Here is a 22,330-nt window from a genome sequence, read left to right as displayed (position 1 = left end):
AATTCAGTATTTTTAAAATGTCAAACTTTTAGCTGTATTTTTTTTTAGAAAACTTTTTATTTTCTATTGAGGGTACAGCTGATTAACAATGCTGTGATAGTTTCAGCTAAATGGTAAAGGGACTCAGCCATACATATACGTGTATCTGTTCTCCCCCAAACTCCCCACCCATCCACACAGCCACATAACTTTAAGCAGAGTTCCATGTGCATTATATGGGCCTCCCTCATGGCTCAGTTGGTAAAGAATCTGCTTGCAATACAGGAGACCCAAGTTTGATCCCTGGGTTGGGAAGATTCCCTGGAGAAAGACATGGCAACTCACTCCAATATTCTTGCCTGGAGAATGCCATGGACAGAGAAGCCTGGCAAGCAAGTCCATGGGGTTGCAAAGAGCTGGACATGACTGAGCGACTAATACTCACTCACTCACTTGTTCGCTATACTGTAGGTCCTTGTTGGTCATCCATTCAAAATACAGTAGTGTTGTGTCCATTTCAAACTCCCAAGCTATCTCTTTCCCCAGTCGTAAGCCCCCCAACCATAAGTTCCTTCTCTATGTCTGTGAGTTCTGTTAAGTTCATTTCTTACAATCATTTAAGATTTCATATGTAAGGAATGTCATATACTAATTCTCCTTCTGACTTAACTTCACTCTGTATGACAATCTCTAGGTCCATCCATGTTGCTGCAAATGACATTATTTCATTCTCTGTAATGGCTGAGTAATATTCCATTGTATATATGTACATCTTCTTTATCCATTTCTCTGTTGGTGGACATTTAGATTGCTTCCATGTCTTGGATACTGTAAACAGTGGTGCAATGAACACTGGAGTGTGTGTATCCTTTTGGACAATGTTTTTCTCTGGGTGTATGACCAGAAATGGGATTCCAGGGTCATAGTGTAGCTCTATTTTTAGCTTCTTAACAATCCTCCATATTGTTCTCCACAGTGGCTATACCAATTTTCATTCCCAGTAACATTACAAGTGGGTTCCCTTCTCTCCAGACTGTCTCCAGCATTTGTTGTTTATAGATTTTTTTTTTTTAAATGATGGTCATTCTAACTGGTGTAGTTTTGACTTGCATTTCTCTTAATACTTAAGAATGTGGAGCACCTTTCCATGTGCCTCTTGGCCATGTATATGTCTTCTTTGGAAAAATGTCTATTTAGGTCTCTTTAAATATTTTCTTGGGTCCTTTCTCTCTCTCTTCTCCTTCAAGGACCCCTCTAATGCAAATGTTGGTGAACTTAACTTAATAGCCTAAGAGGTCTCTTAGGCTATCTTCATTTCTCTTTATTCCTTTTCTTATATTCTGTTTTGTGGCACTGATTTCTACCATTCTGTATTCCAGGTCACTTTGTTCTTCTGCTTCAATTATTCTGTTATTGATTTCTTCCTGTGTATTGTTCATCTCTGTCTGTTTGTTCTATGGTTCTTCTAGGTCTTTGTTAAACATCTCTTATGTCTTCTCCTTTTTTCCCTCAGAGGTCCTGGATTATCTCCATTATCATTAATCTGACCCCTTTTCTGGAAGGTTGCCTATCTCCACTTCATTTAGTTGTTTTTCTAGGGTTTTATCACAGTCCTTCATCTGGGACATAATTCTCTGCCTTTTCACTTTAACTTTCTATAACTGTGGTTTTTGTTTTGGAGGTTGTGGGACTCAGTTCTTCTTGCTTCGTCTGACTGCCCTCTATCTGGTGGATGAGACTATCAAAGAGCTTTGGGCAAGTTTCCTGCTTTCAGCTATGTTTTATATCACCACTCTTTAAAATCTTGCCTCCACCGTTTTTATGATAACATACTTCGATTACCTTCCAGTTACTTGTGACTGAATTAACTTTAGAGATCCTCAATCCTAATTACTTGTCATTTACCTTTTAGACCTACTTCCCCACTGGGGAAATGTTCATTCTCATAGTTTCAAAGTAATCCTTCTGATTACTTTTCTCAGTGAATGATACCATAAAGCCAACTATTCAAGATTATATATACTGAGAACCAATCATGTGGCTGGGATCATCTGATCTAAGCTCAGACAAAATCATCTAACTTATGCTCCCCACAAGCCATAAACTTTTGTCTTATGTTAGTGTGATTTCTTGACCCTATCTACTTTTCTTCATACTACTATAACAACTCAAGACCAAGTTAATCTTATCTCCCTGCCCTAAACTGCTTGCAGGGCTATTAAAACATGTATACACTCCTCTGATGCTTCTCATACCAAGTTGAGAGTATCTAATTCCCCTTCCATGAATATGAGCTGCCCTTAGTAAGTTGCTTCTAGCTAACAGAATTTGATGGAAATATGAATGTGGTGATTTCTAAGGTTATGCTAGAAAAGGAACACAGCTTTCACCTGGGTCTCTCTCAGGACACATGCCCTTGGAACCCAGCTTCCACACTGCAAGAAAGTATAAGAATAATTCCTGGGTTCAAAATCCCGAAAATTATTTTTGTCTGCTCTTTCCTATCATCAACTGCCCAGAAATACCAAAGGTTTTTAATTCTTAAGAATAAATTTAAAACAGAATCTTAAAATGGGTATACTGTTTGGAATTTCATTCCTGAGCCACTCACCTAGGGCTACCTCACACCTTACTTTATAAATTGATTCCATCTTACCAAATTCTAGCCTGCCAATTCTCAGTTTTGTTTTTTTTTCTTAATTTATTTTTGGCTGTGCTGAGTCTTCCTTACTTTTCAAGGGCTTTCTCTAGTTGTGGCGAGGGGGAGCTACTCTTTGTTACAGTGCTCAGCCTTCTCATTGCCATGGTTTCTCTGGTTGCAGGACACAACCTTTAGAAGCTGGGCTTCAAAAGTTGCAGCATGTGAACACAGTACTTGTGACTTGTGGGTTCCAGAGCATGAGTCCAGTAGTTGTGGTGCATGGGTTTAGCTATCTTGTGAAATGTGGAGTCTTCCCAAATCAGGAATTGAACTTTTTTTTTTTTTTTAGGAATTGAACTTTTGTTTCCTGCATTTGCAGATGGATTCAGGGAAATCCTCTCTGTTTTTTGTTTGTTTGTTTGTTTTGTTTTGGGAGTCTGCTTCATCTAGGACATTATGCTGGGCATGCTATATTTTACTTCTGGCCACACTGCATGACATGCAGAATCTTAGTTCTACAACAAGGGTGATCACACCATCGTGGTTAACTGGGTCATTGAGATATTTTTCTTTCTGACCCCATGGACTCTAGCCCACCAGGCTCCTCTGTCCATGGAATTTTCCAGGCAAGAATACTGGAGTGGGCTGCCATTCCCTTCTCCAGGGGTCTTGCCAACCTTCAGATTGAACCTGGGTCTCCTGTACTGCAGGCAGATTCATTACCAACTGAGCTACCAGGGAAGCCCCTTTTAACTTTAATCAATCTAATATATATGAAACAATATCTCACTAAGAATTTAATTGCATTTTCCTAATAAGTGAGCGTACTTTCATGTGTGCTTAGTCGCTCAGTCATGTCTGACTCTTTGTGACCCCATGGACTGCCAGGCTCCTCTGTCCATGGTGATTCTCCATGCAAGAATACTGGAGTGGGTTGCCATGCCCTGCTCCAGGTGATCTTTCCAACCCAGGGATCAAACCCAGGTCTCCCACGTTGTAGGCAAATTCTTTACCATCTGAGTCACGAGCAGAGCCCTTGTGTCTCATCAAGTATTTTCATGTGCTTCACTGCAACTCATAAGCAGTCTTTTGAAATGATGCTATTCAAAAAATTTCCCCATTATTTTCATTGGGTACCTTCACTGGTTTGTTTTTTATTTTTATTTTTTTAAATTTTATTGAGATATAATTGACATAGGACATATATTAGTTTCACATGTACAAGAGTAATAATGATTTGGTATTTGTATATACTGCATAATCATCACCATTACCATGCATAGTTAGAAATTCTTTTTACTTCTGTGTGTTTTTCATTTTCTAAATGTCTTTAGAAGAGCAAAAGTTTAAAAAGTTGATGAAGCTCAGTTTATCTAATTTTTTTTTCTTTTTTGCTCTAATAGTTCGTGCTTTTTATCCTACTTAAGAAATCTTTGAATACCCCAAGGTCATAAAGATTTCCTACTAAGTGTACTTCTGAAAGTACTATAGTTGGAGAAACTACATACAGGTATATATTCTATTTCAAGTTAAATTCTACATATGGTATAAGGTCAACGATCTTTTTATTCCATAAGTATATCCAGCAGTTCCAACACCATTTGGTACAAAAGATTATCCCTGCTCCACAAAAATACGGTATATGTGCAGAAAATCAATTTAAAAAATCTATGGGAATGTCTATTTTTCCAGTGTCTATTCTGTTGCATTGAAAGATCTATATATCCTTTCACCAAAAACAGTCTTGAATAATTTATAGTACGTCTTTGTATTGGTTAGTAGAAGTCTTCTAATTTTGTTCTCAAAAAGAGCATACATGTTTTACCTTTTAAGATATTTTATGTATCTATATAAATTATAGAGCTTGGAACTTTATATTTTAAAAAGCCAGCTGGAATTCTGATTGAGATTCCATTAAATCTATCACTTAATTTTGACAGAAGTGACATTTTAACAATACTGATTCCTCCCAACAAATGATTAATCTAGAATATCTATTTAATCTTTTAACCATTGTTAATAATGCTTCATACTTTTTATCATATAGATCTTATATATTTGTAACTTTTAATACAATTGTAAACCATATTTTGCTTACATTTCAACTGCTAATTATTCATTGCTGGTACACAGAAATACATTTTATGTTTAGCTTATATATCTCTCTTAAACTCATTTACTAGGTATAGTAGCTTTTTTCTGACAGATTTCTTAGAAATTTTCCTATGCATCAAATCATCTGTAAATAGAATTTTTTTCTTCTTCCTGTCTTACCTGTATGCCTTTTATTCCTAAGAACTGGGGTTTTGGGGTGGGCATTTTTTAAAATTTTATTTTTAATTGGAGAATAATTGCTGTACAATGTTGTGCTGGTTTCTGCCACACTTCAGCATGAATCAGCCACAGGTATACACATGTCCCCTCCCTCTTAAAACTCCCTCCTTTTTTCCGCCGCCACATCCCACCTTACTAGTCTGTCACAGAGCACCAGGATGAGCTCTCTACGCTATAGAGCAACTTCCCATTAGCTATATATTTTACATTGGTATTGTATATATTTCAGTGATACTCTTTTTCAATTCGTCCTACTCTCTCCTTCCCCCTGTGTCCATAAGTATGTTCTTTATGTCTAAGTGTCTATTCCTGTCCTGCAAATAGGCTGATTCATCAGTACCATTTTTCTAGATTCCATATATATGCGTTAATAAACTATTTATTTTTCTCTGACTTCACTGTGTATAAGAGGCTCTAGGTTCATCCCCCTCACTAGAACTGACTCAAATTCATTGCTTTTTATGTCTGAGTAATATTTAATTGTATATATGTACCACATCTTGTTTATCCATTCATCTCTTGATGGGCATCTAGGTTGCTTCCATGTCCTGGTTACTGTAAACAGTGCTGAAATGGACATTGTGGGCATATGTGTCTTTTTCAATTATGACTGTCTCAGGGTATATGCCCAGTAGTGGGTCACATGGTAGTTTTGTTCCTATTTGTAAGAAATCTCCATAATGTTCTCCATATTGTCTGTATCAATTTACTTTTCCATCAACAGTGCAAGAGGGTTCCCTTTTCTCTACATCCTCTCTAGCATTTATCGTTTGTAGATTTTTTGATGATGGCCAGCCATTCTGACTGGTGTGAGGGGATACTTCATTGTAGTTTTGATTTGCATTTCTCTAATGCAAGGTGTTGAGTGTTTTTTCATGTATTTATTAGACATTTGAATGTCTTCTTTGGAGAAATGCCTGTTTAGGTCTTCTGTCCATTTTTTGATTGGGTTGTTTTCATGATGTTGAGCTGCCTGAGCTGCTTGTGTATTCTGAAGATTAATCCTATGTCAGGTGCTTCATTTGCAATTATTTTCTCCCATTCTCACGGCTGTCTTTTCATCATTTATGACTTCTTCTTAAAGTAATTATTGCTATATACATCCCTACTGGCATTTTCTTAATTGTTTTGAGTTTGTTTTTGTAGGCCTTTTCCTTCTCTTGTGTTTCCTGCCTAGAGAAACATTTGTTGTACAGCTGGTATGGTGGTGCTAAATTCTCCTTACTTTTAATAGCTTTTGTGTTTAATTTTTGTTAGTTTGATTAATATGTGAAAGAATTGGTGCTTTTCAAGTGGATGTCAGATTTTGTCAAATGTTTTCTCTTTAGGTACTTAGACAATTGTGATTTTATTAACAGTAAGCTGTTAATTTCATAATCTATTTTCTAATGTTAATCCAAACTTGCATTTCTGGAATAAACTCATGTGGACATGGTATGCTAATCATTCAACATACTGGATTCAATTTGATAATATTTTGTATCATTTGCATTCATGCATAGAAACATGGTCTATAGTTTTCTGGTAATGTGTGTGTTGCTTGGTTTCAGAATCAGGGTAACGGTGGCCTCATAAAATACGTTGGGAAAATGTTTCTACTTTCTGGAATAGTTTTTGTATAACTGGTATTCTTTTCCTTGAATGTTCATGATTAAAACTATTTGGGTCTTGAATTTTCATTGTAGAAAGGTTTTAAACTATAGGTTGAATTTATTAAATAGATATGAGGCTATTTAGGCTATTTGTTCCTGAGTTTGTTAATGGTTTTTCTCTTTTTATCAAATTTATTGGCAAAACACTGTTCATTATGCTCCCTTATTATCCTCCTGTGGCATGTAGCAACTGCAGTGATATCCTTTTTTTTCATTCTTGATGCTGTTAACTCAGTTTCTTTTTTCTTAATCCTTTTGGCTAGAGTTCACATTTTTTAAAAAGATTTTCAGATAAGGAATACACCTTCAGACACAGAAGTGCATGCAGAACACCAGCTATAAGAGTACCTGACCAAAGGAAAATATATAGAACCAGGCAAAACTCAGGAGGAGGAAGGAACTAGGGGGATAAACAGGAGTGTTAGTAGGACTGGAGGTGCCCGTGGCGTGTGGGGGAACTGAAGCAGGGGTCTGACCCCCACATCAGGGCAACTGTCTGAGTCAGAGGAGAAACATCTAAGGCTGGGAGTGAAACAGCTGATCTGTGGCTGTTCTCATTCACACCTGTGGAATGAGAATCAGAAAGTCCTTGCTGCAGCCATACATACCCCAGACAGGGAAGCAGGTCCCCTGGAAAGCACAGCGGCTGGGAGCTGGAGTTTAGGGATTGCGGAGCAATCCCAGACGAGGGTTGCTGTTGACTGCGGAGAGATGGATTGAGGGGATGTGATGGAGGAGACTGTGGTGGGAAATGCCTGTGGAGGAAAGCCCGGCAGCCATGGAAGCAAGGTGATACTGCTGAGTCATGTGTAGGGGGTGGAGCCATCACTATAGACTCTCTCTCCTCACAGGCCAGCATGTGGAGATGGGAGGGAGGTTCAAAAGGGAGGGGATATATGTATACGTATGGCTGATTCATGTTGAGGTTTGACAGAAAACAACAAAATTCTGTAAAGCAATTACCCTTCAATAAAAAAATAATTTAAAAAAGAATGTATACCCAGTAAACCAGTATAAGCTTTCAGTAAATTTTCTATGCTGTTAAAGCTAAGAAGACAGACTTAGCTATACCCCATAAATTTTTATGTATTATCATTTTCATTCAATTTAAAAGATATTTCTGGACTTCCCTGATGGTACAGTGGATAAGAATCTGCCTCTGAATGCAGGAGACACAGGTTCAATCCTTGGTCTGGAAAGATTCCACATGGCGAGGGATAGCTAAGTCTATGAGTCTAACTACTGAAACTTACCCACCTATAGCCTGTGCTCTACAACAAGAGAAGTCACCACAAGGAGAAGCCGTGCAGCACAATGAAGAGTAGTCCCTGCTCACTAAAACTAGAGAAAGCCTTTGTGCAGCAACAAAGACCCATCATAGTCAAACAAACAAACAAAACATTTAAACAAATTTAAAAAAATTTTATCTGTGATTTCCTCTTTGACTTATGGGGTATTTAGAAGTGTGTTGTTGGGCTTCCCTGGTGGCTCAGTGGTAAATAATCCACCTGCCAATGCAAGAGACATAGGTTTGATCCCCAGTCCAGGAAGATCCCACACAACGCAGAGTAACTAAGCCATGTGCCACAAATACCAAGCTCATAAACCGCAACTACTAAAGCCTGTGCTCCTAGAACCCATTCTCCACAACAAGAAGTGATGAGAAACCTGTGCACTGCAAGGAGAGTAGCCCCAGCTGCGGCAACTACAGAAAAAGCTCATGAAGCAACAAAGAAACAGCAAAGTCATAAATACATGAATATTTTGTTTTAAAAAGAGGTGTGTTGCTAAATTTTCACTTTTTGGGGGGGAATGTCAAGATACCTTATGTTACTGAATTCTAATTCAATTTCACTGTGTTCTTAAAATATATACTATGATTTCAATCTTTTAAAGTTTATTAAGAAGTTTTACAGCCCAGAGTATGATAATATCTTGGTATAATTTCACATGAACTTCAAAAGAATATGAGAAAAGGGTGTTGTCTATTTACTTGTTGAAAATTCCTGGAATGCTTCAATTCTTTGGTAAAGCCATGTTTCCAACTAGCATGATTTTTCTGTGTGAAGAACATTTCTAGTACTGTAAATCTGCTGACAACAAATTCTTTAACTTTGTTTTTCTGATAATGTTTATTTTGCCTTCATTTGTGAAGGGTATTTTTCTGGTTCAAGAATTTTAAATTGATAGGTTTGGTTTTCTTTTTTCCTTCCCTGTCAGCATTTTAAAGACATCATTTCACTATCTTCCTGGTTAGGATTTGTGGAACTTCATGGACCTATGGGTTTACAACGTTCATTAAGCTATTAATTAATTATGGAAGATTATTTTTCAGATGTTTTTTATACCTAACTCCCTCCTTGTAAGACTCAGATCCTATGTATGTTGGCCTTCCTGATATTGTACCACAAGTTAATAAAACCGTGTTCATTTTATATCAGTCTTCTTATCCCGCATTTACACTTTATTTTTATTATTTTTTAAAAAAATTTTGGCTGTGCTGGGAGTTTGTCATGGCATTTGGGCTTTCTCTAATTGCAGTGCGTGGGCTTAGTTGCCACAAGGCATGTGAAATCTTAGTTTCCCGACTAGGGATCCAACCTGCGTCCTGCGTCCCCTGCATTGGGAGGGTGTACTCTTAACTACTGAACAAACAGGGAAGTCCCTACACTTCATTTTAGATAGATTTTAATAGTATTGTTCCAAGTTCAAAGAATTTTTCTTCTGGAGTGTCTAATCTGCTGTTATCCCATTCAATGAAATTTTCACTTCAGATATTTATCATCTAAAGAAGTTAACCTTGGATTTTAAAAATAGCTTCCATTTTCACTATTCACTATATTCATGTTTTCCTTTAAATCCTCAAGGATAGCTATTTTAATGTACTTACTTGTCTGTTAATTCCATCACATAGTATTTCTGTGCCAGTTCCCACTGACTATTATTCCATATTCTATTTAGTCATATTTTCTTGCTTCTTGGCATGTCTATTAATTTTTGATTGATGCCAAATGCTGTAATGATACATTGTTAAAGTGTTTCGATTTTGCTGTCTTCCTTTTTAAAATGTTAAGTTGGAGAAATTGAATATACATAGTTCTGGTTGATTCATCTGCCTTTCAATTGCAAGATAAAGGCTGGCATTCCTGTGTTGCTGGAGTAAATGAGAATGCCAGATAAATCAAGATCAAGGATACCCTAATCAAAAAAGAAACTCAGCTTTATGATGAAGACAAGTTAAACTCGCCTTTGGCTCTGCAAGGCAACTGGAGGCGCTACCAATCTACAACAAAATTTTATTCAACTTTTTCTTTGTCTCACAGGCAATATACATCTGCATGAAACACAGAAGGTGAGTGTGAGCTTGTGTTCAGGAACTCTTTTTTCCGCTTTACCCAAAGATAAAAGTGAAATAAGGATCCAACTTCTGTGATAGATTTGTTTCTATCTGATCTTACACTGGAGTCACCATTAGGGTGTTACACATTCATGAAGGGAAATCTGATGGAAACCTCTGTCTGCTAGAGCCCTAGGCTTTGTTCTTTGTCTCTTATTAACTGAATGTGCTCCAATAAGCAGGCTCAATATAACCAGGACTCAAGTAGGTGTCAAAGACCTCTAATGCTATTTGTTTTTGTTGAATCAAGCTTTCTGGACATTTCTGGTTTTCTATTTACTTATTTCAAAGTTAAGCAAGGTATTCAGAAATGTTTCCCACATTTTACTTAGTTTCAGGCATCAAGAAGATTGCTTACTCTGCACATCTAATCTACCACACTGGTGGAAATAAAGAGCTCTAATTTATTTCAATGTAACCTGAATTCCAATAGTCTCCTTTCCTCACCTAAAGCCTCCAAACTGCTCTCACTTTACACCTGTTTTTCTAAAAATCTTTTCCACAATCATTTCACACTTTCTGTCTACATCTTTCTTGATTTCCATATGACATCTGACATTAAGAGGCTTCTATGACATGTCCTCTTTATTTTTTATATTAAAAAAACTATTTAAAATTTTATGGCATTCACTGACATCTTTTCATCCACTTTCTTCTCAAATCTAACGTATCTTAAATCTCCAACTCTGTCATCTTTTCAAATTACACTTTCTCTCTGGGCAACCTCATTCACTGACAGATTTAAGTTTATATACACACTGCTAGATCCGTACCTCTACCACAGGCATCATAAACTATAAACCACACCTTCCAAATGGCTAACATTTCTATCTCAATAACCCAAAGGCAGTTTAATATATCCAAACCAAAAGCCATTATCTACTGTCTCTACACATTTCTCACTCAACAGTTCATTCTCCATACTGTAACGTTATGCATTTTTCTAAAATGCACATGTGGCACACTATATTATTATTCATAAATATCTGCTTGCTCCTCCCTTGGTAGGATTATACTTCCCATACTTCTTTGACATAAGACTTAACCAATGTCACTTGCTTTGGCACTGAAATATGAGAATTAACGTATATTACCTCTGGACAGAACTTTTAAAAGCTAGTTAGTGCATTACTATGGTCCTTCACTCTCTTTCATAAGACAAGTAACACTCCAGATACATAGAAGCTGCTCCATCAGACTTGCTACTAGAGATAACATGGAGCAGAACCATCATGGTCATATAGCATGAACAAAAAATGTCTTTGTTGTTTTAAGTCACTGAAATTTTGGGATTTTTTTTTTTTTTTTAAGCACTGCAAAAGCTAGCTTATTCTGGTTGATACAATACATCAAATACTTTTCATCTTCCTTGTTCAAAATCCTTTGATAGCTCCCAACTCCATCTATAAAAATATCTCAATTCTGTCACATAAGTAAATACATCATATCTAATAAAACCCATTATTTCTTTCACAACTTCATGTCCTTGTCCCACCCGTCTCCTTAAATTATAGTAGCATACAGGTCATAATTTCAGTACGTCAGTGGTTAGTAGTTGCGTACCTCTGTGTGTCATAACAGTTTGTATACTGGCCTGTTACAAAACTTAATACTTTTTAATTGGTGAATATGTCTGAATCCTTGAGGGCAGGAACCTTATTTTATTCATGCTTGTATCCCCAGTGCTTTATACATATGGTAACCCTAAATATTATTTACTAAAATAAAACATTTTGGTGATTTTCTTCATAGGTGTGTCTCTTATTGAAATCTAATTCATTTTTTTCTTTGGGAGTTGGCAAACCTCTTCTTTAAAAAGATAGTAAATATTTTAGACTTTTGAGGACACACACAATTTCTCGCACATATTACACTTTTTTCTTTCCCTTTAAGAAAACAAAAAAACCCTTTAAAAATGTAAAATCAATTCTTAGCTTGAAGACTGCACAATAAAGAGGCCTTGGACAACATTTAGTCCATAGGTTGTGGTTTGCTGAACCCTGGTCTAGGCTGATCCCATCAAAAGTAGTCACTCATTGTGAAAGAGTTTAAAAGTCTCGCCCAAGTAGTATAAACCACAAAGTACTATGAGAGACAAAACTATCATTGCTATTTCAACTCCACTGTATCTTTGGCACTATGGTACTAATAAAAACTTCAAATATGGTGAAGATAACCATCAAATAAAAATTAAATACCATATTGATACAATTTGACACTGAGGCCTTATGCTGATGAAGAAATGAAATTTTCTGATGTTGGTGCTAGTGGTAAAGAACCCGCCTTCCAGTGCAGGAGACAGAAGAGATGCAGGTTCAATCCCTGAGTTGGGAAGATGCCTGGAGAAGGAAATAGCAACCCACTCCAGTATTCCTCCCTGGAGAGTCCCATGGACAGAAAAGCCTGGTGGGCTACAGTCCATAGGGTCGTAAAGAGTCGGACACCACCATGCATCACAATCATACATCATTAAATGATCTGCTAAGCAAAACCACATGGACAGAAAGCTAAGAAACAATATGTCACTTCCTTGCTAAAACTTTCAAAGGCTTCTAAGTGTTATCAATAAGACTCTACATGACTGGTCCTCACATACCTCTCCAACTTCATATTCAGTTGCTGTCTGTATTCCAACCACACTGGCTCCTTAATTTTTTAAACTTACAGCTCTCCCCTTTACATATATTACCCCCATTGCTGGGAATGAGACTCCCCATTTTGCCTGATAATACTGATAAATTAAAAATGATTCCCTACTAATAGAGATGCAAATGTAGAGAACAGACCTGTGGAGAGAGCGGGTGACAGAGCGCGGGGCAGACTAAGAGAGCAGCACTGACGTACACACACACCATGTGTGAAACAGTGGGAAGTGCTGCATGGCACAGGGAGCCCAGCGCGGTGCTCCAGGTGGCCTAAGGGGGGGCGGGGGATGGGCAGGGGGGACGCTCCACAGAGAGGGGTGTGTGTGTACTCACAGCTGATGCCTGTCGATGTACAGCAGAGACTAACACAACACAGTGAGGCCGTTATCCTCCGACTTAAAAATTAATTTTAAAAAACTCCATGATTTCCTACTCTCCAATCCTCTAAAAAGGTAGAAGACATATATCATTCTCTACTTTTTTTTTTTTGGTAAACACACATACTATCAGTAAGAAGAGAACTGAGAGCACAATCTGTATACTGTATAAAGTATAGAGATATGTTATACTGTATGAAGAGGTTACTGTAATGTTAGTTGCTCAGTCATGTCCAACTCTTTGAGAGCCCACAGACAACAGCCTGCCAGGCTCCTCTGACTGTGGAATTTTCCAGTCAAGAATACTGGAGTGGGTTGCCATGCCCTTCTCCAGGGGATCTTCCTAACCCAGGGACTAAACTCTGGTCTCCCATATTACAGGGAGATTCTTCACTGTCTGAGCCACTAGTGAAGCCCTAGGAAGAGGTTATATATATTAAAATACATAAATGACAATTTTTAATGGTTGATTTGAAATAAACATTAATAGAGGTTCTTCTTACAACCTCAAATTGTTTTACAAATCTCAAAGATGTGTAAATGCTACTGGAAACCATCACTTTACTAAACAACTTTATATATATCTGTCTTTATTAGATAGCTCCAATCTACAGTCCCTGTTATATTACATACCCCATTATCTCAATTCCACTTTCAAAATCTCTATTTTTGTGTATGCCTATCTTTGTAACTATTCATTTTGAATTATTCCTTCTAAACTACATCAAAATCACTATACCTCTACAAACTTTCAGTTATACGATAAATTAAATACTAAGGATGCAATACACAACATAAGTAAAATTAGCACTGCTGTATGTTATATATTAAAGTTGTTAAGAGAGTAAATCCTAAGAGTTATCATCACAAGGAAAAAAATGTCTCTTATTTTGTATCTGTATGAGATGATGGATGTTCACTAAACTTATTGTGGTGACTCTTTCGTGATATAAGTAAGTAAAATCATTAGGTTGTACACCTTATACAGTGTATATTATATCTCAATAAAACTAGAAGAAAAAAATAAAATCACTATATCTCTCGGAGTATGCTTAATTGGTCATAAAAGGGGACTACTGTTTTATTGTTTCAATGTGTGGGTGCTTAGTCGCTCAGCTTTGACTCTTTGTGTTCCCATGGACTAGCCAGACAGGCTCCCTCTCATGGGATTCTTCAGACAAGAATACTGGACTGGGTAGCCATTCCCTTCTCAAAGGGATCTTCCCAACCAAGGGATCGAACACGGGTCTCCTGCATTGCAGGCGGATTCTTCACCATCTGAGCCACCAGAGAAGCCCTATTTTACAATATACATTATTATTCTCATATTGCAGGACCATTTACTTGTTTTTTCTATAGTATAATACTGCGAGCCAATTTAAATTGCAGTCTATAGTGTAAATCTATTGTAAGGGAGTTCCCTGGACAGATCAGTCATGTCCAACTCTGTGCGACCCCATAGATGGCAGTCCACCAGGCTCCCCCATCCCTGGGATTCTCCAGGCAAGAACACTGGAGTGGGTTGCCATTTCCTTCTCCAACGCATGAAAGTGAAAAGTGGAAGTGAAGTCGCTCAGTCGTGTCTGATTCTTAGCGACCCCATGGACCGCAGCCTACCAGGCTCCTCCGTCCATGAGATTTTCCAGGCAAGAGTACTGGACTGGGGTGCCATTGCCCTGGTGGTCTAGCAGGTTAGGATTTGGCTAGAGGTTCAATCCCTGGTCAGGAAACTGAGTCCTCTCATGCTACATAGAAAGGCAAGGCCAAAATATATATATATATATATATATTTTTTTTTTTTTTTTGCAAGTCTGTTCACAAGTGACAGTTGGGAAATTATCTTAAGAGTCTATTAAAACAATAGCACTTACCTGTTGAAGAAGTACTCTCAGATGAAGACCTCTTTCGTGTAGGGCTACAGTTTGTGCTCTCTGATGGTCGCTGGGAAGACTTATCTGAGGCTGGCTGGGAACCTGGAGAGACAGGAAAAGATAGAAATCATAGGAAAATCCAAGTCCAGAAATAATGTGAAACCGTTCTGTGTTAGAACTGTAATATTTTAGCTGTTGCCACTGCAATTCTCTGTAATAATATGACTTTCAAGTTGACAGTAAGAGTACATTACTCGAAGGAGAAATCACACTGGATGTTGCACACAGAATTTCACAGGTCTCATATACGTAATTTACATTAACAGAGGAAAAACTAGTTATAGTGGAAGGATGAAAAAACATATGATTTAGTTTTTATGTATTACCACTATCAAACATATTATTAAGATATTTAGCAATAAAAATCACTAGCAATAATCTGATCAACTCTGTTCCTGATTATTGACTCAAATTCATCGTATAAACTGACAAAACTACAGTGCAATTAATTAAGAACAACTGATGCGAGAAAAGCAGGTCCAACCTGAGCATTTTACTTAATGGAATCAGAGATGAAAATTAAAAGAGCTGAACCTCAAATCCACACATGCCATATAATCCTCAGAGATCATTCAGAAGGAATTTGTGATTATCTATGCAACAGACTAAACCTCTTTTATCACTTACACTTAAGGTTCCTTGGTTATACACATAAAAGTTCATGAAGATAAAGAAACTCCATTTCCTTTAAAAAAAAAAAAAGTCTCATACTCTTATCAAAAACCTCAAATAAATGCAGCATAATTTACAAAACTCTTACTCAAGAGACAGTATGTCATTCAGGAAAGATTATTTTCCTGAATAAAATATACTTGGTTCTGATACTGGACTTTTTATACCCTAAAAAAGCCACCTGCTGAGAATACATAATGACCAACTGTTTGTCAAAAAACTAGTAGCAGTCTGAAATGTTCACTTTTAACTTAAAAAAACAAAGTCGTACACATAACTGGAGGCTCAAAATGTACAAGAAATTAAATATCTGAAGATGAGATTTTTTTAAAGATCTGTTTCTAAATCAGAATTAACTCCTTATTGAAATGACTAAATGACTGACAAACAGGACAACGTGGGGATAGAAGAACTCAATGGAGCTAAGTTTCTAATATTTCTGTTTCTGGAAGAAAAACAGTAAACCATGAACTTTGTTTTAATCACTCAGTGTCTTAAATCACATCACTATAAATATTCTTTCAAGCAGGCTTTTTTAGCATTGCTCTGGTGAGATATAAGATGATGTGTTGCCATTCAAGAGTAACAAGTTACATTTGGGGGAAATTGATGTTATGATAGAATATCCCACTTTGGAAACACAGTGATGACTACTGTTAAGCTATAATTAAGAAGCAAGTCTGTTTATTGTTGAATCTTAAAAACAGATACAAAGGGATTTTTAAAAACCAACAATACAATAAATCCCCCTAGAATGTGGTTCAGATAAGATTTCCATTAAAGAGCTAAACTATTACAATAAAATATCTAAAAAGTAAAAGCCCAGGCATCAGCAAAGACATAAATTTAAGCATTAATACTGAAAAATTCCTATACTGGACAGGACAGATAAGTATTTCCTACTCAGACACACAGCCAAGACAGAAGACAACAGTGGCCAAGAAGCTTGAGACATCACTGAACTCTCTTTATCATTATTCTCCTGATGAATGGGCAAACAATCTTAGATTAAGCACTAGGGAAAGAAGGGATTGGAGAGCACTTTCTATAAAGTCTTCTCTCTCAGTTACAAACTTACATTTATTGAGTATAGTTTATATGTTTGGCACTATCCTAGACATTGTAGAGGTGGGCAAGGGAGAGATAGTAAAAACAGTGTAATAGTTTCTGCCCTCAAGGAGCTTATTTAGGGTCTTGTATGCTATCATGTATTACACTTCAGGTGGCATTTGAGCCATCCATTCTTGAGCTCCGTCTTCAGTTTCTAGGCTATTTGGCAACGTTTCCCAAATTTCTTGGTCATCTTCAAGAAAGTCTTGATGAAGGCTTCAACTATACCTTTGATCATCAGGATATCCTGAGAATCACCCTGCCTGGCCTCACCCACCTCAGGGTAAAAGAGGGTACAGGCACTTTCTTCAAAGCTCCTTCTTTTGGTGGCATCTGGAGCTGCAGAGGAGGCAGTGGGAGGTGGAATGGGGGTCAGATCCCCGGAGACCGTTATTGGCAGCTTTGTACAGCAATTCCTGAGAAACTGAAACAATTGAGAGAGAGATGGCTTAGCTCACTTAGCTTTGGAGCCATTTTTCATTTCCTGAAAGTAATGGAGGCCAGCAGCCTATTTTTAGGATATAATAGGAAACTGGAATAAAACTTCATCCAGGAAGATCCTCAATTTTCATGTTAAAAAGTCTGAATTCCCTGTTCATATAAAGTAGAGCTGTTCCTCATAATTTTTCATATTTAAGGGGGAATAAAGTTGTATCCCTGAAGATACAGATCTCTAGGGCTTGATAATCAGCTGATCTAGACCTTCATTTCACTCAAAAACATTGCTTACAGGAGGAGTCAGAAGAGGAGGGTGTGGATACCTGACGGAAAAAAACATTAACTAATGGTGTAAAGCAATCAAGTTTAAGACTAGAAAATGATGATATAAACTTATTTGAAAGAGCTAAATAACAACCTGTTAAAGACTTTCAAAAACATGTTAAAACTGGCCTAATAACAGAAATCATAAAACATGTTCTCTAATACTACCAGAAACACACTGTTTTATAAGTGCCATTATGCAATTGGGTGCATAGGGGAGAACAAGACAATGCCCAGAGAATGAGTATGCTCATTTCAAGAGACCAACATATTTATGTTTCAGAATGCAATGTCGAGTTGAGTGTAGCAGTGTTAAGTACATGAACTATGGAGCACAGTATCCTTAGTTTGACTCCTGGCACTGCTATGAATTGAAAAACAAGATCTAGGCAAGTAAACACACTGGAATGTGCATTTAATAAAGGATTCTTAACTGACATGGCTGTTGTGAGTTCCAAAATGAGATAATGTAAAAAGTTCAGAAGGCTTTGACCGATGTTATACTAATTGGCTCCTTAGGTTTATCATAGAACTTTTAGACTCTAAATACTTAATGATGTCACTGATATGCATAGACAACCACTCAACATTAAAATTAAAGAGGGACAGAGCCTTACATCCAATTAGGAACCAGAACTATTGGAGAATATCAAGCATCTATCTTCAACATAAAGAAGTACTTGTAAAATAAGTACCTCTAATTAAGAATTACTATTAAGATAGGTAACTCCAGGGCTGGTGGGTAATCATAAGGTTGGAAAAAGCTCCTCTGAAGTGTATCTCCTAATTCACTGACTCTTCATCATAGCTTCTCCAGGTTTGGGATTCTATCAATAAAATAAGATGTGCTCAACGGATGAGTCAGAACCAGAAAGTGTTTGGTTCTCTGTTCAGCTCTGTACCAGTGGAGAAAGTAGTTTTCTGCTTCTATTGTTTGGCTTTTTGGTTCTTCTAAATCACGGCTGATTCCTAAAAGGAGTTACTGCTCTGTTATCATCTCCATCCTGTGACGAATATTTGTTCATGTGTCATCAGGGGTCATTTCATGATGAGACGAGATTGGGCACATTCAGGGTGGTATGGCTTTAGCATCAGCGGTCATTTTAGATCTGCCAGGAGGGATAAGTGAAGACTCTCCACTCCTCACAAGACAGGAGGTCTGTTTGTATTCCAATTCATGAAAATCTGATACTTCCTCAAAGAATACACACGGAGAAGACATATAATTCTAAATATCGGAGAATTCTCACGGAAATGAGTTCTCATTTCTCATTACTTCAGAAGCAAGCAGAGAATATTAATAGGAATTCCTCAATTCACTATTTGGTAGAAACCCTACTGAGCATCTCATCACTCTGATAACAGCTTCAGAAATATATTTAGGAATTCTATACATATAAATGAAGGAAAGAGAAATTAAAGATAAATCATAGAAGTAGTATGTAAATAAAACTGGAATTTAACATAAATGTAAGGTGAAGACTACAAGTAAATTCTTTTCCGTCAGTTGAGACATTCATGTAAAAAAGAAGGTGGACTACTACTAAGGAAGGAAACTGAAGAGAGACAATACTGTTAATTGGGATAATAATAAGGAAATTAAGAATTAAAAAAAAAAACTTGGAAATGTGAGGAAGCCTTGCAAGTGGTTTTGACTATGGAATCTCTGGGTTTTTATCTGACCATTATTGGATGAACTTTTAAAGACAAAGACAGGTTTGGGGGAAACATCTGCACCAAATTAGACAAAAAAGATGGTACTTTTATAGCAAAGTCATAAGATGAAACCATGGATAAGAATGTCGAAACTTAAGAAAGCAAAAAAGAACATACCTACATTTAAAAGGGGTTAAGAATCTGGAAATCTTTATATTATACACAAAAACGTGTGGAAACCAAGAAGCTGTTCTCAAGTTGACTGGTCACAAGAGATCTTGACTGATGTCTACAGAGGAGAAACTGAAACAAATCTAAGATAAAAAAGAAATAACTACATTTACAGATGCCCGAGTGTGAGGATAGAGTCATACAGGCAAAGATATCTGCATAAATAGAAAAAATTCCTACTGATACAGTGTGCAGGAGAGGTGGAAGATATCACAAAACATTGGAAAAAAGATTCAACGTAATTACTTCACTGAAGCCTTGAATGTCCTAGGCTAAAAAACAAGCAACTTCCAAATGTAAGCTAGCAAAAGAACACAGTGAATGAAACCGACAGCTGGTTGGATAAAACAGGCATTTCTTTAGTCTAAATCTACTATTAAAACTTTAACAACCTAGTATGAGTATTGGTTATACTCTGTTGACAGTAACTAGGGAATAGTTTGAATAAGCAAACTGTTTCAGGTTTCTAATGCTATACGTATCCTTGGGTAAACTATGGAAAAATAGATTAACCACGCTACACTTGGACACTGTGCAGTAATTAGTCCATAGATAACTATAAATTTATTTTAAAATAACACATTAAAAAGTAATTTCTAAAATTTAAATTGCTCCTTCCCACCAAAACTAAAGCATGTCCCAAAATTTGAATTTTAAGAAATTCCTCTTCTTTTATTATTTATAAGTCAAGACTATTGGTAATGTTCGTTAAATGGTGACTGAATCAAAACTGGTTACAACTAAAATGGACACCATAGGAGAAGAATATGAACATAAAATATCAACCATGTGGAAACCTCTGATCAAGTCTTCTTGTTTCCAGATTCAAGTTCTGAATCCTTCAGTATGGTTCACAGACCATAAGAATCCCGGAAGCTTCTTCTGAATGAGCTGAATGCTGAGATAAGAACTGGTTCCACAATAAAAACAGCTGTTTCCAATTGTGGGAAATTTATTTACTGAAAGCAATACATTTCATCTGACTCATCAATTAAATGCAGTACAACAATGATTCAGAGTCTGTGCTGGCGATTTTTATGCTAAAAAGTCCGTGTTTTTCTCCTTCCAATTAGGTTATTTCTCAGTGTCCAAATCAGATAATTCACTGAAATGGAATTCCTCTGGAAATTCCCAGAACTGTACTAATCACCACAATAAATTTTCTGATTTCATCGCCACATGTTCACACTTCACTTACAAGTATATCTTATACATCACCCTAGAGAAATTGTAAGAAATCAGAAAATTCTGATCAATGCTCACATTCAGTTAAAAAGAAAGTAAGACTCAATATACCGTGCTTCAACCATTATGCTTCTACTATAGTAAATAAACTTTTTCCAAACAAAAAGATTTGAGAAGACCCTGATGTTGGGAACGATTGAAGGCAGGAGGAGAAGGGGACGACAGAGGATGAGATGGTTAGATGGCGTCACAGACTCAACGGACATGAGTCTGGGTAAACTCTGGGAGTTGGTGATGGACAGGGAGGCCTGGCGTGCTGCGGTTCATGGGGTCGCAGAGTCGGACACGACTGAGCGACTGAACTGAACTGAACAGACTGCAGGTTCTAGCACATGCAGTTAGCTATGAAGTGAAAATGCTGAAAAGCACTGATAGTGTCTGACACTCCAGTCAGAAACTTCCTCACCAGTCCTATTTCATGTCTACTTAACAAAGATACTTAAATAAACAGAATTAGTTATCAACAACTGGGTGAAACCAGAAACCTGGCCACATTTAAGAGTATAATTTTACTACAAGTTTATTTGCATCAAGCTGATTTTAGACTGTTACTATATAAGTGTATTAATAGAACAGCATAAAAATTAAAAACTAAGCTATCATTTATAAAATAACTAGTTTTCTTTTCAAAGCTTTCTGAGATTTGTTTAGTTCAAAACTGCTGAAGTGATTAAATCAGTTTGATTCCCTACTATGAAAACAAGGAAAGGTTAAATGCCGTGTTCCAGACTGTGTATCTATCATTTCTGCCTGTGCCCTGATCTGATTTATTCAACATAAATGATCAAATAGGCCTGTTTTATTTTAACTAACCCTTATGATAAATCTACTCAACACAAACAGTAAAGAATATTTTTTATTTTTTCCTTAATCAGTTAGAGATTGGCTTCATTTGACAATCACTACTTTAAAAAAAAACAAAACTAAACATTGTTTTGGAATAAATTTAAGCTTACAGAAAAGTTACAAAGTCAGTTATCATATGTCTTTTACACTCAACTCTCCTTAATGTTAATGTTTTACTTATATTTGTCAAAACTATGAAATTGACATTGGAATAATTTTTCCACTCATGTTCTTCTCATGTTCCAGATTTTAATCTGGATATCACTGTATTTAGTTATCAAGTCTCCTTAATGTTCTCTGATCTGTGACGGCTGCCTCAATCTTTCCTTGTTTTTCCAGGTCTTTGATACTCTTGAGGAGTACTGGCCAAGTATTTTGTACAGGAGTGGAATATTTCCACTCCTGCTCTTTGTTTTTTTGATGTTTTTGTATGTTTACATTGAGATTAAGGGTTTTTGCACAGAGTAACACAGGAATGAAGTTCCCTTCTATCACATTATATCAGAGGATACATGTTACCATCATGACTTATCATTGGTGAAATTATACTTTCACTCAGTTTAAAGTGCTGTCTGTCTGCTATGGGTCTTCACTGTAAAATTACTACTTTTCCCTTTCCATAATCTGTTCTTGGGAATTAAGTCACGAAGTTCAGCTCATATTCAGGAGTTAATTTTTACCTTCTTGAGGGGAATAGTCTACATACATTATTTGGAATACTTCTGTAATGATGAACCACTCCAGTATTCTTGCTTGGAAAATCCCCATGGACAGAGGAGCCCGGTTGGACTACAGTCCCTGGGGTCCCAAAGAGTTGGACACAACTGAGAAAAATCACTTTCACTTTCTATT

At 36.8% G+C, this 22,330-nt stretch overlaps 1 protein-coding gene across 7 annotated transcripts in view; it reads right to left on the bottom strand.

Annotated features, from left to right (window-relative positions):
- Nucleotides 1-22,330, bottom strand: part of ASH1L (ASH1 like histone lysine methyltransferase) — a 203,310-nt gene that overhangs the window by 104,915 nt on the left and 76,065 nt on the right. For all 7 annotated transcript variants that reach the window (XM_061120600.1, XM_061120603.1, XM_061120604.1 and 4 more), the window contains one exon: nt 14,897-14,998. In XM_061120600.1, coding sequence (XP_060976583.1) covers nt 14,897-14,998 — 102 coding nt within the window. The remainder of the gene's footprint in view (nt 1-14,896; nt 14,999-22,330) is intronic.

This window comes from Dama dama, chromosome 20, assembly GCF_033118175.1.
Source record: "Dama dama isolate Ldn47 chromosome 20, ASM3311817v1, whole genome shotgun sequence".
NCBI classification, from domain to species: domain Eukaryota; kingdom Metazoa; phylum Chordata; class Mammalia; order Artiodactyla; family Cervidae; genus Dama; species Dama dama.
Note: the sequence above shows the minus strand (reverse complement) of the source record. Positions and strands in the feature narration are given on the sequence as shown.